The 16,768-nt window shown below is 35.1% G+C and overlaps 1 protein-coding gene across 16 annotated transcripts in view; it reads left to right on the top strand.

The window, feature by feature from the left end:
• Nucleotides 1-16,768, top strand: part of NFASC (neurofascin) — a 167,971-nt gene that overhangs the window by 129,884 nt on the left and 21,319 nt on the right. For 6 of the 16 annotated variants that reach the window (XM_087929425.1, XM_087929428.1, XM_087929424.1 and 3 more), the window contains 3 exons: nt 12,527-12,709; nt 14,955-15,077; nt 16,190-16,330. The exons of 8 other annotated variants lie outside the window; for them this stretch is intronic. In XM_087929425.1, the coding sequence (XP_087785551.1) occupies nt 12,527-12,709; nt 14,955-15,077; nt 16,190-16,330 (447 nt within the window). Of the gene's footprint in view, nt 1-12,493; nt 12,710-14,954; nt 15,078-16,189; nt 16,331-16,768 lie in introns of all 16 variants that reach the window. 2 more of the 16 variants (XM_087929439.1, XM_087929427.1) reach the window with 2 other exon arrangements.

Genomic DNA, 16,768 nt, shown 5'->3' with positions numbered 1-16,768 from the left:
GAACTAGAAGCCAAACAGCAAGATCACAACTCACCAGCTCAAATCCCCCAGCAACTAAGACTAACCGGAGCACAGCCAAGCCCCCACCTGAACAGAACACGCCTCCAACCAATCAGAACACGGCTAACCCCCCAACCAATCAGAACACAACCAAACCCCCTACCAATGAGAACACACCCCCACCCAATCAGAACACAGCCAAGCCCCCACCCAATCAAGTCCCACCCCCACTGGCAGTTAAAAGGAGGAAGCAGCTGCAATCTCACATTACTCTGAAAAGCACAGAGCCGGAGACAGAAGCCTGAAGATGATGAATGAGACTTCATCGAAACGCTGCCTAGATACTTCGATCTTACGCGGGAGAAACCCGAACAACCAAAGATCCACATATAAATACCACGAGAACCTCAGAAAACATATATATATATATATATATATATATATATATATATATATATATATATATATATATATATATATATATATATATATATATATATTGCTAATAAGCAACACAACATTCAGTCATTTTATTGACTTTAGTATTTATTTTAAAAATATTTTTCCTGTTCATTTCATCTTATTTACTCTAGGATATATCTTGTGGACCTGATGAAGTACAGAACATCCATAAAATCCTGGGAAGGTAGTCTAGCCACAAAATTGCTGAAATGCCTCCATACTCTTGCCTTATATATAAATTTAGGCAACAACTTTCCATCTAAAGTATCTTTTTCCAACCTGCTATCCAAATGTGCTGGGCTACAATCTCCCAAATTCTATGCCAGCACGGCCAATTTGGATCTGGATCGAAATTCTATTTCTAAAGCCCAAAATGTTATACAGACCACATGTTATGGAAATTTATCTTAAGGCTTAGTTCAGGTTTGCAACTGAAAAAGAGTTAGTTTGCATCTGCTGAGTCAATCATAGAGTTTTGGAACTTATTATTTCATGGCCTGCTTTCTTCTTACCTTTCTACAGAGAGGTAGTTGCTCTCCTTCTGAGTCTGTGTTGCCTGGCAGGTGTTTTCTTGGGAGAGGGTTATGTTTAATAGCATAGCTTCTAATTCATATCACTTATGCTGGATAACTATCTTGTTATGACTGAATGTTTCTCTTAGCTAGATTTGCTTTATCCCAGCTAGAGTTTTATGTATGCAAATAAGTTACTTTGGCTCTTTTTCAGTAGCCTTGTTTTGTCCCCAAAGAAAACTCCCAGGAGTCAAGTTCCTGTCAGTGTTTTATCTCATACAAATACCAAACCCTTTATCCAAACTTGCTACTGTCCTAAACTCTGGGGTGGACTTCAAAAATTTTAGCAACAGGTTCTCTGCCCAGTTGCTGTGTAGGTGTGGCCTTGGTAGGCATGGCCTAGTCAGCAGGAGGGAGCATTTTTGTCCTCCCGGGGCTCCAGAGGCTTTCCTTGAGCCTCCAGGAGGGCGAAAATAGTCTACCCGGGCTCCAGAGGCTTTCTGGAAATCAGAAACTGGATCATTTCCAGCCTTCCCGAACTTCTGGGAGGCCTGTTTTTCACCCTTCCCAAGCCTCTGCGCATGCCCTGCACTTACCTGCATCCAAAACGGGCTGTGTGGGGACTTCTGGGAGGGGCAGGGTAGGGTAGCCAGGGCCAGCCAGGAGTGGAATTTAGGCATTCTCTGAATTGTGCAGAATCTTAGCTAGAAGATCTCCTGAGCCCCTGCGAACCCCCAGCAACCCATCCCTGCCTACGCTCTCTTAAAGTATGTTTTAAGGGACTTCTCTCATCCTTTCCCTAAGACTGAATAAAACTCAAGGTCAATTTGTAGCTATGAACCAAAAATTATACTTTGATATTTTCATGGAGCCAAAATTAAAAACAAGCAATTCCACTTTATTACTTGCATTAAAAATAACTGCAAAAAACAACCAGAGTTATCATAACTATTGAATTCAATGGACTGTAATCTTGGTGCCCTGAAGCTTGCTCAATATCTCCTTCTTCAGATTATAAGAAATCTCACTTCTGGCAACTTGAGCTCTTTTGGATTGCATTGCTAATTCCTCCAAATCCAGTCAGTTCCTTGGTGTTTCCAGTCCCAGTCTGCCTCCTTCCTAACTGAGTTATCCTTGCTTTCTTAAGTTCAGTACTCTCTCTAGCTGACATATTGGATAATTCCCTTTACAGGCTAAGCTTGCCTCACATCAGAAGAACACATAGCAGTGCAATACAGCTTTTGCGCATTCTCCCTTTACCTTTTCCTCACACTTCTGTTTTTCTTCACAACTCCGCACTTTCTCTTCCTATTCTAAGTTTTGCTTTTTCTTCTTACTTCTTTGGGTAGTCTCCTTCAGAAAATGCCCCCTGATGTCCCTCTCTTTTATCTCATCATCTATTCTCCTTTTCTTTCTATTAACCTTCACACTCCTCCTGGTACTAATTTCAAACTCTGGGCACCAGATTTCTAGGATTCAAGTTATTTTCTTGCTTCCTGTGGTGAGCACCATTTTATACCAGCTTTATACATTTCTACAGTTTCTCTGCAACCCCTTGAGTAACATTAAAAATCTTGAACTTAAAATAAATATGTTTACTTATACTTTATTTCATACTCTTCAGTTTCTTCATGATTTTTATTGCTTTTATGAAATGCATTGTCCCCTTCTCCAGCCTCTTAGTAGAAAGAGAACCATTATTTCGTTATTATTTTTTTCAGGGAAAAATGGAATAAACTCAATTATATATTTTTAAAAAAATACTTTGCAGGCAAATTAGTTTAAATGTGCTTATTTTTGCATTCAAGGGAGACCTTACACTCTGAAGAACATAACACTTTGATTTAGATTGTACAAAAGGGTAGAGAATAGGACAGTCAGATTTAATAATGTTAAGTAAAAACTGGAAAGTATTAAGAATTCCAGGCTTGACAGTTCTGGGACATAGAATTGATAGAACAAGATAAATGTTCTTTAAAAATGCTGTTTTTAAAAATGCTGTAAAATGTGTCCTTCAGGCCAATATTTTACATAGAATAAGGCTGTATATTTAAATTATTAAAATTACAGTGATATATGAACTGCTTTGTAAATATTGATGTGATCTAAAGCAGTGTTTTTCCCTTCAATCTCTTCTAGATGTGGGGGATTATGACCCAGAATTGCCAGTCATTTCATATCTAGGATACCAGACTGAAAAGAATAGTCAAAATAAACTAGTTTGCCTAATTTCAGCATTTGTGGCTTGGAGAGGAAAACGTAGATCTGAAACACTATATTCAGGGGTTTTTTTGTTTTGTTTTTATGGGTAAATCTATGGCAGCTCGCAGTTTAGGCCTCAATAAGCTTCCACCCCCACACACACCCACGCCCAAGTCAAGAATTGATTTCCCTTACGGGTGATCTACTAGAGCCCATTTAATGGATATTGAAACAAACAGTAGGTATATTCACAGCTAAAAAGCATCCACTTGGAAAGTTTTAAAATGGGACTGAGGACTGCATGATGCACATGATCCCAGTCTGTATACTTTTTTTGACAGGGTCAGTGCCTGATCAGACAACAGATGCTTTTGTCACTAATAAAGAATGCTTATTCCATAATGTGCACTGTGTGAAAGACAGAATTAAGGCATGTTCAGCACATATACTTGGTCTTAGAAAGGAAGAAATTACCTGCCAGATATATAGATCTCAATTGCTAATGCTCTGATACATACAGTAGTGGAGCCACTCTACAATATTTATCATTGCTGCCTCTTTCACCAGAAAAGAAAAGGAAAGTAGAAGTGTTTGTTAGATAGTGCTGTGAGATGTTACTCTATGTACTGAGGAAAAGTCAACTTCTAGCAATTTTTAAATAATGCATCCTTCTCCAAAATGTAATATCCACTGATTCTGTGAAGTAGAATTGCAAAATATATCTTATATATTGCTACATAAATTCTAGTGTGCATTATATCAGCCTTTTATGTAATGCACCTAGAAAAACAGAAAGAGAGGTATTCACTCTGTATGCAGAAATGGGAGGTAAATCAAATACATTTAAGAGTAGAAATCGAGAGAGAAAAAATTAAGATTCTAGTTCTTCACCAGAACTATATTTCAGTCCTCACATTTATAGTTCCTTCAGTTTGGCACTATTATCTCACTTACTGAATTATTTCATGTATACATCTTTTTGTAGTTGTTTGATTTAGAGCAAATTAGTGGTCTATTTCCTTTCCAATTTCCTCTCATTGCCAAATGGGAAAAGAACCTATCTTGGAAATAGGTTTAGCTCTCCATCAGAGTTCATAAAATATTAAATGAGCCATTCAAAAGTATGTTCTGTATACATGCTCTTGGAAAGTCATTATTGTGATCTAACATTTTCTTTGAATAATTAAATAATTGTATGAGTATGTAAGGTTTCATTTAGCTTATGGCACTACTGGACTTTTAGAAGTATATGATTACATTTTAGAAGATTTGAAAATGATGAAGAGTTGAATGAACCTTTCTAGCTATTATATTGGTTAAACAAAAGTATTCATATAAACAAATGAAAAATATATATTAGCTACTTTTGTTTTTGTGAACTGTTGAGGTTTTCTGAAGTTCAGTCAAAGCAAAAACAAACTATATTATTTATTTCATTATAAATACAACTTGGTTTAAAATTATATACTTGTATTAATAACAATGTTTATAATATCATTTTTCATCCTCCAAAATGGTCATAAGATGATTTCCAATGTAATTGTTAGAATACTTTGAACACTTTGAAATATATATTTAAAAACAGTTGTAGTTATTATGGAAACTATAGAAGAAAAAAAGAATTAGTAATCTCCCCCACAGCTAAACAAATTCTGTAGATTAATAAAGATTATATGTAGATGATTATTCCTATCTCATTACAGTATCTGTTATCCTATTTTCACATTCATAATTTTCATCCTTTAGCATCTCAGAAATAGTATGCCTTGTTCTTCCAATGATCAATGTCAGTATTATGGTATCTTTGCTTCTACACCATTGAATGTTTCCTATCCCAAAGTCCTCTTGAGCTTCCTTAATTTTCCCTCCACTTATTAATCTCCTTGCACCCCACAAAGTCAAATGCCATAGTCAAATGCAAACACCTAAAAATTATGCAGTAAAGATACAGTATTTTTCTCTTGCACTTATAACAAATGAACAAGACTGATCTGTCTCTAGTTCTTATTAGTTTTCTTTCTACCGCTCTCTACCTTCCCTGTTCTTTATATGTGAAATAGGCCCATTATGTTATGTTCCTTTAAGATAAGTCAAGCACCAATATTCTGTGCTCTTTACAGCTAGAAAAAGCAAATGGTGTTTGCACATAGAGGTTCAAATAACAGAACTTAAATGGAAACCTTTACTCTGGGGAAAAGTTGCGAGTCCCTTGGTTTCATTTACTCTTAGCTAATGAACTAGAAACAGTACATCTGTTATGTGTGGCAGCCTGTTTGAGTTGAACTCTTATACCACAGCCATTAAACACACTCCTATTGTGTATCTGAAAGCAATAAATCCAGGTCTTTTGGGTCTGCATGTTGCATGTGGAGCTTGTCTCTCGTACTAAGACTGTTTGCTTCTCAACTTTAAATCTGAACTTCTTCCTACTACTAGACTTTGATGAAAGGTACATTGTCTAAAATTATAGAGAGAACAGACTAGGGGAACAAAAGAGTACCCGGTTGGATGTAGCCCATGGGGACTCACAACTCTTCTCTCCCTTTCTTTGAAACTTTGCTGCCATATGTGATTTTTTTAAGGTTATTATGACCCAAGGAGGATTATGAGTCATATGACTTTACTTTTAGAACCAGCCACTGTAGGTCAGCTCTATTCAAATACTACTGAGTGTCCATTACTTTTGCAGTATGTCTGTCTCTCATATTCAACAGTTTTCTGTATCTAATCAGAGAATCCCTTTATCTTTAAGCCTGGAGTACATGCTCATCAAGGGGATATATTTCAAATAAGAAAATATGGCCCTTCTTCCTTTGTGTTTAACAGCTGAGTTCCTTGTATCATACATTTATTCAGATGCAAACAATGGAATATTTTTAATTCAGCTTTAACCCTAGAGGAAAAATTAATCCTAAACTCACAGGGTGATGATCCCCTTCTCTTATTTTCATAGACCTCCATCTGGACCTTTAACTTATTCTTTACTTTGGTTTTTCCACAGCAGGGGATTTGCCACTTCTGCTAATCTAATCTATTGTCACAAGGCGTATAATTTGCCATTGTGCCAAATAGGCAATGTGGTTTATATGATTTTCTTTAAATAATATATAAAAGTTATCAAGTTTTGTAATGTTGTTTGGTGATGCTGTCTATGAAGCTTCATCAGCATTCTAAATGAGTCCAACAGATAGTTGGCAATCCCTATATCAATGCTTTGGAAACAAAGTGTTTCTGGTTTAATTTAAGTTAACTTTTAAGTTAAATCATAATGATTAATACAAATTTATTATCTGAAGACATAATTCCATGATAGCAATCTTATTTTGTTGAGTAGCCTTTATTTTAAGGGCAGTCCTTGCTAAGAGTTCCTATACTGTGATCTTACTAATTTATGTATTTCATCTTTATTGTCTTAGTCTCATAATATGGCCTCTAGTTGGCAAAGATGTACCGGTTGGTATTAAGCTTTCTCAGCTCCCGTAATACTGTACTACAGTAACATGTTTTAAGTTAATTGTGATGATTAAAAAGTTCATAATTCAGGAAGATAGGAATATTTTATGGAATAAGAGTTAGACTTGTTTGTCCCAAACATGTGTTAAATTACTTCTGAACACTGGTCTTAGAGTGCTTACTCATATGGATGGATAGAACCATATTATTTTCTAATAAGAATTGTACGTAACTCTTTCAGTACAAAAAACAAAATACTTCTAACAATATAGGTTATTGCCTTGTTAAATTTGGCAGAAACCAGTTAGCTTTAAAGTAGTCCAGTTTCTGGCACTTACACGTCTGTCAAAAATAAATCTGAAATGCTTCTGCTTGTATTTCACTCATGCTATATAAAGCATATCCAGATTGAAAACTTAGGACATGTAATGCATTTTCTGTGGATTTACCTAGTGTTGCTTGAGGTTCTTACATTTTCTCTATTCATCTGGTCCTGATAACACGGATTTATTTAACAGGAACTGTTAAAAATAGATGAGAATTCTTTTGTTCAATTATTTCTAAAAGTTTTATATATTAAACCTGATCTTATATACATTGTTTTATTTATACTTATATATTTTAATTAAAAGTTGTGTGACATTGTTTATCAACATTATGAATAGCATCCATGTAATAAATGAAACAAAAATAGATGAAATAAATGTAGGAAAAGGTTACTGTTAATTGAAAGAATTGTTGAAGAATTAACATTTAATTGAAAAGATTAATTGTTACCATGTGATAATGCAAGGCTCAAAGTAATTCATGAGTAATGAAAACTATGAAGAGCCTTCCCAAAATCTTAAGACCTCTTAAGACCTCAAATAAATGCACATTTTGGTGACCATTTTTATGCCCAATGTGACACAAAATCACAATTGATTGTTGCATTTTAACCCTTGAAATTTTGCACAACACATTTTATTAGAGAAACAAAACTCAGCCTTTCTCGTTCTAATATGCTTTCCAGATATGTTGGATTACTGCTCCCATTTGAAGTCATGTATTGGCTTTTGCCCTCAGGTGACATATTGCAACATTTCCCCCTTCACGGAGCTGGAGTGGGCGTGGCCTGTGCATGATGTATCTGGCCTGCGGACTGCCAGTTTGACACCCCTGAGTTAGAGCAAAGGTCCCCAACCCCAGTCCATGGACTAGCACCAGTCCGTGGCATGCCAGAAACTGGGCCATGCAAACAAGCAAAACAGAATGCAGGCAAGAATGCAGGCAGCACATGAAACCATGCCCCCTCCGCTCCATGGAAAATCCTCTCTCTATGAACCAGTTCCTGGTGCCCAAAAGCTTGGGGGGGGGGGGTGTGCTAGGCTAGAGATTATTGGAGAAATAATCCAGTATATATATCAGATTGAGGATCTGAGAAAATTTTCATCCTGTTGTAATTTTATCCTGTTGTAAGATCCACAGCAGTTTTTACCCTTTTTTCACTTACAATGTAGTGTTCATCTTTGTTATGGTCTTTCATCTAGCTTCACTTTTATGAACCTGTTTTTGCTCACTTCAAAGGCATAAGGTACTTTTTGGTTCTTCAGTGGTAGGGAACCATTTGCAGTCCAACTGGCTTTTAGGATTATGTCAAATGCCTTTAAGTCACCCAAAGTCTCATTTGTCATAATAACTCAAGAGAATATGTACTTTTTCCAGTTTAATTCTGCAACCATTTTTTTCTTTCTGCCTGCATCTCTTCTTCTTTTCCTGCTCACCTCAACCATTCTCTGTGTAAGAATGATTTTTGTGGAATCTGAAGAAATCAAAAGCTAGCTGGTAAAAGATACAAGGGGAAAAAAGCTAAATAGAAACACATTAGCTTTATTATAGCTTGTGAAGACAACTTGACTAATTACATCACAATTGATGTAAAAGAACATCTTAAAATTTGGTTGTTTGTGTTATCTGCAGCTCACATTTGGAATAGAACCTGTATTGAACTTTGAAGAAATGAAATAGTTTATCTTACATAAAAGATCTTCAGTTGACAATTAAAATTATACCAAAGGATTGAAAATGAGAGGTTTTTTTCTCTTTATTAAACTGAATGTGGGAATTGAATTTGTGAAATAATTGTTGTAATACCAACAATCTGGAAGTAAAATAGCTCAAGGCTATACAATGGTCTATAAAAGTCCAGAAGGTGCACAGATACTGATTTCAGCTGAACTCTTCCAATAGTTTGCATGTTAGCATTTATTCCCTTTCAGATAGTAAAAGTAACTGCCTTCTTATTCTTCGGGTATATCTTTGGACACAAAATGGAAGGGAAAAAAGTCTATTAGATTTAGTTCAAGGACAGAATCTGCTCGATCAGACCAAGATTTTTTCAACATTGAATAGAGTTTTAAGATGGCAAATAAATCTTTAACTGAGACTTCAGAGTTTCTTGTTTTTATTTTGAAGTTGGAAATTTTAATTTTAATCATACATTTAATTGTATGATTTTGGGGTAAGCTAACAGAATCCCATGATATCACATCACTATAGATCACCAGGAGGATTAATTAAATACATCAGCTTTCCTGACTCCAGTGTCGTCCAGGTGTGTGAGAGATGCTCATGTGGGTTGGAGATTTTGTTGAACTCCAAAATTTCTAAAGGTATCAAGTTAGGAAAGCTTTTTTAAATATTAAATTGTCATTTTAAAAAATCAAGAAGTTTGGGAGGAAGAGGCCCAATTGTTTTCAAATAATCATAGATATCCATGGGTATTCTTTTCTAAAGGCCATGCTAGGACTGATGTTGTTCCCTAGTTTGGTAATTAAATGTCTGCAGGAAAAGAGCTAAACTCAGACAGCACCAAGATTCCACATTTCAACTCTCAGCTACAAATATTATCTTCCATCATTATTCAAAAAGCAGTAGAGCCAAATTATCAAGAATATTCACACCCAGGGGTACATCTTTTTATATTGTATTCTTAGTATTTTATTTAGCTCAGGCTGATTTATTTTCACCAGTTGCTGACTAAAAAGGACTTCTTTACAATCTTATTAGCCAAAAGCATAGTTTTGCTCCTCATTCATACCCTTCAGGATTCAGCTTCTCATTTGAGTAGACTGGAAGCAAAACTCCAACTTTAAATGTTATTCTTCATTCATGTTGCCATAGTTTTAAATATGCATAAGGAAAGAGCACTAACACAATGGGGAATTCTCATATTGACATTTTAATTATATCTAAAGCAAGCTGTGCCTTTTCTTGTGTTTATAATAATAAAAAGTATAATCCTTTTCATATTAGTGTATACAGGAATGGAATAATTCAGTTTAATTATTTTTAAGCAAACAAAGACATGGAAATTTCACATGAACTAAATTTAGAAGTATAAAATAATTTGCAAAGTATGAAAAATCTTTGTATTATGCTTACTCTAATACTTAGGAAAAAGATTCACAACACCCTTTCCACTGCTGGGACTAAGCTTATCAACAATAAAATTCTATAGTTCTACAGTTCAAGGTATCTTGGGTTAATTTAATTTTGCTGTGCTTGGTCCATAACAAATTGGATCAAACCCTGTTTTCTTAAAGAGTTTCTAAATCAAGTTGCCTATTTAATTGAGACTTGGCTGCTTAGGGCCAATTTCTATCACTTTAATGGACTAAGATTTATCCTACCAATGGGCCATTTAGCACAAAATACTTCCTGAAAAATAAATCGCAACACCCAGAGGTTTGAAAAAGATGTAGCAAAATTGTGACATCTTTCATTTCTTCACAACTTCTTAGTCCTTGAAGCATAAACTAATGTTCCACATCATAAGAATAAAGCATACTACTAATTGAAACCCAGTTCTACTAAAACTTCATAAACACATCTGTAAAACAGAAGGCAGTTTCTCCAAATTCTCTCACTATTTTCACCTGTCCCTATTGTATGTCCTATCCCTTCTTTGACTGTGACAATATACATGAGCTTCCAAAAGTATTTTGGGGATGAGTAGAAAAACAAGTACTTAACTGGTGCCTCTATTAACAGTATTGCAAAACTTGGTTATGTGGTTTTGGGGAACTCTATATTGGAGTTCTCACTTTTATGACCTGTTCTTTCTTTGTTCCATCAATAGAAAAGAATGGGTTTACCATGGCATATTTTAAGAGAACTACATTTTCTTGTTATTTTGCTTTTATTACCCATAATATATCTTGGCTGAGTAATAGACTGTGTTGAATCTTGTCAGAAATCCTTGGCACCGGTAGACATAACTATCTTTCCTCTTTTCTTTGTGATCTGCCTCTTTGACAGCTTCATTTTTACCAACTCCAGACAGGAGGTAAATGAACTCATGCATTTAATTTTCTACATCGTAGTGTCCACTTGAAGAATATGCTTTTCAGATATTTCTACAGCAGAATTTTAAAAAAAAATCTTCTCCAGAAACCTCTGAGGTGGCTATGCATTCAGCTTTGCAGTTGGCAACAAGATCTAACTAAACTCTTTATTTATAAGCAGATTATAAAAAAATAAGATTCTCAGAGTCCAGAACAACTTAAGAATGGGTTTATTTATGTAATCCTTTCTTTAATTGACATTCAGATGATTGTTCTTTAATTAATATCCCTTAATTACAGAACTATCTAAATTTCAAAGGGAAATAGAAGAAGGGAAAATAAGTGTCTTTAAAAAGGGAAAGCAAGGATCTAGAATTGCTTACCAACTTCAGGCACCTCAATCGCAGACTGTGCTCTCTCATCCATTATGCATAGACTATTACTGTATAAATAGAGTAATTATTTAAATTTCACATTTATACATATGCATTGCCATATGCAATTTTTATGCAAATCTATTTTACATCATTTCTGTTAATGCATTTTGTCTCATGGGGTAATGCATTAATCATACACACACAGATGACTGCTCTTTCCATACATAGGATGATATTTTTTTAAAAAAAATGTTTTGCCGTTATGATAGTATGGATTCTTTTGTGTTTCATTACTAATATCAAAATATTTCTGTTAGGCTTAAAACAGTCCAAAAAATATCCCTAGCATATTTTTAAAAGAATCATCCTAATTAATTAAGAATGTAAAAAGATAAATACGTTTCCACTTCGGTATTTGCAGTAACTGGCGGTTTTATTGCAAAAGGGAATTTTTTGTTTTTTGTTTTGTTTTAGCAGGACCACTTAAAGATTCAATAACACACACCTTCATTTCCTTAAAGTGATAAGATAAAGTTAGAATTTCTCATCACTGACAGTGTCTTGTTCTGCATTGTTTTGTTTCATTAGAGTTTCTTGCTATTTCAGTTTGCTAATCAAAGTGTTATTGGCTTCACTCATATTGCTTTATTAAGACAAGACTCCTTCCACACTCCTTGTGATTCCTTTCTTTCCATTCCAGATTTGCCTATATTAATTGCCCTCAGAGATTGGAGTGCTGTTAAGCTCTCAAGGCCACGAACAGAGCAATCTGTTGAATCAATGAATAGAATGTTTTAAATAAACAGCTTGTTTATGAGAATTTATATGTTTGGGGTCTGCATGTTTGCCCTCTGCTTGTCCTCAGTATTTTCTGCATGCCCCTCTATCTGAGACTCTCCAAGCATCTCCCATAACTGTCCATCCTGTCTTACTGAGATGGAGAAATCTTACTGTAAGACTGCCAAGGAAAGAATGAAATTCAAGCTTTGTTTCTCTTTTTTTTGGGGGGGCGGGAATAGAAGAATTATATGCTGTTTACATTTGGCAGTAGGTATGTGTCTTGATCCATTTTGCCTGCATGTTTCAACAAATAATTGTCAAAGCCAGAGCATTGAAATCATAGTATCTTTTAAAAGCAATTTTTTGCACTTCCCTCTCCTAGTTTTAATCTCTCCAACCATTCACCAAACTACAGATGTTCCAACTGTGGCTGCAACCACCATTTCAGAAACTACTGTCCCAACCACCATTACCGAAGTTGTAACCACCACCACAGAAGTTACTCCCACTGCCACCACAGAAGCTGTAACTACCACCACAGAAGCCACAACCACTACAGAGCCAGCAATCATCACCACACTTGTTGCTAGTACTATAGGTATCAAATACTGGGCTGAGCTTCTGTGTTTTCCTCTTCCATTTATGTTACCTGCCTAAACCCTTTCAAGGTCTTTCATATACTTTAAGCCTAATATACCAGGTTAACATCAAAGCGTAGATGATTTCTAAATCAAGCAGAACCAGGATTTTTTTCAAAGCATAGTATTTTTTTTCGGCAGCATATTGATCATTGGATTATATTTTTAAGGATTCACAATGATCCCAAATGCTAAAAAGACCGTCCAGAACAATCTTGGAGCTATTTCTATAAAACTTTGCATCTCCAGCATTACTTCTTAGCCTGCCATAGACAATCTGGATTCTCCTTTTCAAAGATGTCCTTTATAGATATCACACAAAGCCAGACTCTGTTCATTTGCATTCTAATAGATTATGCATAGTTACAATGGATAGAATACCGAAATGATTTTTTGTTTGCAATACAGCATATCATACCAAGGATCATCTCAGACTGAAATATCCCAATTATTGACATCTCTTCAAGGAACAGTTAATAATTGAGCAACTTCAGTCAGGATGGTTTGGAGTGGATCTCTGTGCAACTATATTACTGTTTTACTGTTCCTCATTTACAAAGTGACATTTATTTATTTATTTTTAAAAAATTATAATGCCACCTGCTCACGGCAACTCAAGGTGGCTTACAAAAATAATAAAATTATAACCTTCATCTGTATATTATATGAATGACTATGTGGTGGTAATGACTAGAACAAGGTAGCAGTGTATAGACATTTCAAAATGGAAGATTTATTGGGAACAGAAATATATTATCGTGAAGATTAAAAAATATAGTTGACATGAAAATGCTCTAAGTGACATTAGATAGTGGCTGCATTTACTGTTTAAAAATGTGCTGCTATTAAAAAAAGGGGGATTGTAATCATTCTCTTGATACAAAAAGCTTATAAACATATGCATATCTATCCAGAAATAAATCTCACCGAATTCATATTTATATTAACATCATCCAGGTAAATACTGATAGAAAAGCAGCCTAAAGTAACAGCCTATGTTTCTGAGCTAAAATTGCCAAGCCAGCTAAACTTATCATAAAATCAACAAAGGACAATGGATTATCAATGCATCCTCTCCAGAATATTAACAAAAAAGTTTTCTCTCTAAATAATTAAATCAGAGAGCTGGTATATTTTAAAATGCACTGAACTTTTCTTTGGTTTGATGCAGTGTTGAAGCAGAATATATGTGTGTTTCATAAATCTACTTAAAACACACTATCAGGAACTGCTACTGCCAAGCCATTAAAGTGTTCAGCATCAGCAGTCCATTTATTTGAAAAGAATTCTAGCATGCAGAGTACAAGTTATCTTTCATTAGAAGTTAGTGCTTCACTGTCAAAGTTTTATCTAGGTTTCCAAGTGCAAACAATGCTTTTAAAATAATAAAACTGCACTAAGAGTCTCAGTCTCTTGTGATAAGTGTTAAATTGCTAAATTGTTTGAGATCCTTCCTCAGTAGTTAAGTAAATTAAGGCTCATTCGCATAGTGGTTTCTCACATAGTTCTGTTCTGTGCTTATCAAAAAAGGGGAGTCTCTCTCTCTCCCCCTCCCCCAAAAACAGCCCTAAGACTTTTGTTTCTGAAAAAGGATGCCCCATAAATACCCTCAGCTTGGGAACTTAATTACATAAGCACATCTGTCCTACTTTGGAGTAGCTGTAGAAGCCAACAGAAGGTAGCAAAAATAGCTTACAGATTTAGTTTACTGTAAATCAAACAAAAATGAATTAGCACTGAATTCCTAAAATATGGGTCATTGGGACATGCACAATATTTGGTTTTATTGTGTTCTCAGGACAGACAAAAGAAAGAGGCAAACCTGGAGCAAAGATATGTGACTGAAATTGAAAATTGAATTGCACAAAGCAAACCTCCTATGAAAGTTAAAAAGATCCCTGGTAAGCAGGGATGAATAATATTATTGTCTGCATTACATTGTAAGGAAGAGACCTGTTATTGGTGTCCCGTACTAGAGCAAAACATGTTCTTTCTTGAGTGTGACTATATTACTTTAATGAAACACCATTTCCAAACTACTAATCTGTAGGCACTAGACAAAAGATCAAAAAAGTGACAGACATTTTTTTTTCACATGTTACCTATGTGAGAAATTGCTGATGAATCCAGAACCTTCACTTAAATTGGAACACATTGTTTCTACATTATCTAGTTTACTAACTTCTGTTCTAACCTGTTCACCAGCTGGTGTTGGAAAGCTGCCGCCCATCTGGAATGTAAAAATTTCATCTAACAATAACTGGGCAAACATCACCTGGAACCACACATTTGATGCTGACACTGAATTTGTGGTTGAGTATAGCAACAGTAAGCATTGGGCTCATGGGAATGTTGCAGAGTACTTAATGGGCTGTAGGTCACTATTTTCTCTTAGAGTTTTATTTCAATTAATTTTTATGATTCTGTATTTGTTGATGACTTTAGGCTCATGGGCAAACCACATTGTGGTAGTGGTTAAAATAAATTGTTATCCATAGAATTTACTGAATATATAACCATAATAACTGCAGTGAACATGACTGACTATACAATATTTGATGTAATGTTGAAGAGATTTGTGCAATGCCTTGTGCATGGTTTGAAATATCTCTGTGCATACTATTTAGACTATTACTATAGGGCCAAAGGAAAGGCTATCTTCCTTTCTTTGGAATACTTCGTAATTTGTACTGCAGTTATAAATATACATGGAGATTTTCTGCTCAGAAACACTTTAAGAACTGCAGTCATAATGATGATTTACATTTATACATATACAGTATCTAATCCAGTCTTTATAAGCCCAAGTTTTCGTGGAATTAAGCACTTACAGATCCATGTCTAACAATTTGGACATGATATTTCATATTCTAATTCCTCTGTGTGGTAGATACATTATATTTCCCCTTAACCTTTCAAAATTGTAAATAAATTTAAAAACAACACATCAAGCCACTATGAAAGTATTCTCAGAGGAAGGTTTGTGAATATTATTTAATACTTGGAAGTGGCAGAAACTATGGCAATTCCTTCCTATCCAAAATAGAAATTTCTCAGAATCTGTGTGAAAATAGACTCCTTTTTCCAGATAGAGGGTTTTTTTTTCCATTTTGGTTTGTATTTCTGAATTTCGTTGCAATCACAGAACCATTTGTGTAAGAATCTTCCATCTGATTATAATTGATTGATGCTGAAGCTGGTGCTTAGATTACTGAAAAGGTGTGTAGAAAATCGATTCTGCCAGTGGTGTAAGCTGGTTTATAAAACTCTTGCAAACAAACTCTTGAACTTTGAATTGGGTGGGGTCTCAAACTCTGGATATTCATCTTGCTATGTTATTCAGCCAGTGATTAACATCATAACCCAACTTGATGCTTGACCACACAATAATCTCTTCTTTTCTTTTTAGCTACCTTTGATATGAGATTTCTGTTTCCCAGGTAACAAAACAGTGAAATCTTCCCCTGCTAAAGGTTTTCTGGAGCTGAGTGATCTGATTCCTGGTGAGAAGTATATAGTGCGGGTTTTTCTCAAAGGCAATGAGTCTGTCTTCTCAAGTGAAACCTTTCACACAAGTCCAGGTGAGATGAATCTCAGTCTCCATGTCCTGCATTTGAGGATGCATCCCATTCCGAGCTTTCTACTGTTCTGTGCTGCTTCTTCAGATGGAAGGATGAAGGCATGCATGAAGAAACATATCCATTCTTTCATCAATGTCAAGCACTCTGACCTTATTATACAATTATCAAAATATATCACTTTTAACCAGAATATTAAGATTGTCCTCTGCTTGCTTTTAAACTATTTATAGTTTTTTTTAATGAAACAAATTCATTTTCCAAGAAATCTTATAACAAGGACAGAGACCTGTAATACTTAGACTTAAAGAATAAATTCTATTGCAAAGGAGCAAGGTATCTATTGCTACTGGCCTGTTTATGTTTATGCTTGAATGAGCGTGCACTGTTCATTGTCATCTTGCATGTGCTTATACAATTATTGGCAGTTATGTTCCAGAA

Source organism: Pseudonaja textilis, chromosome 3, assembly GCF_049901715.1.
Source record: "Pseudonaja textilis isolate UNSWEBS1 chromosome 3, rPseTex1.2, whole genome shotgun sequence".
NCBI classification, from domain to species: Eukaryota; Metazoa; Chordata; class Lepidosauria; order Squamata; family Elapidae; genus Pseudonaja; species Pseudonaja textilis.
The sequence above is the reverse complement of the archived record's forward strand: the minus strand, read 5'-3'. Positions and strand labels throughout refer to the sequence as shown.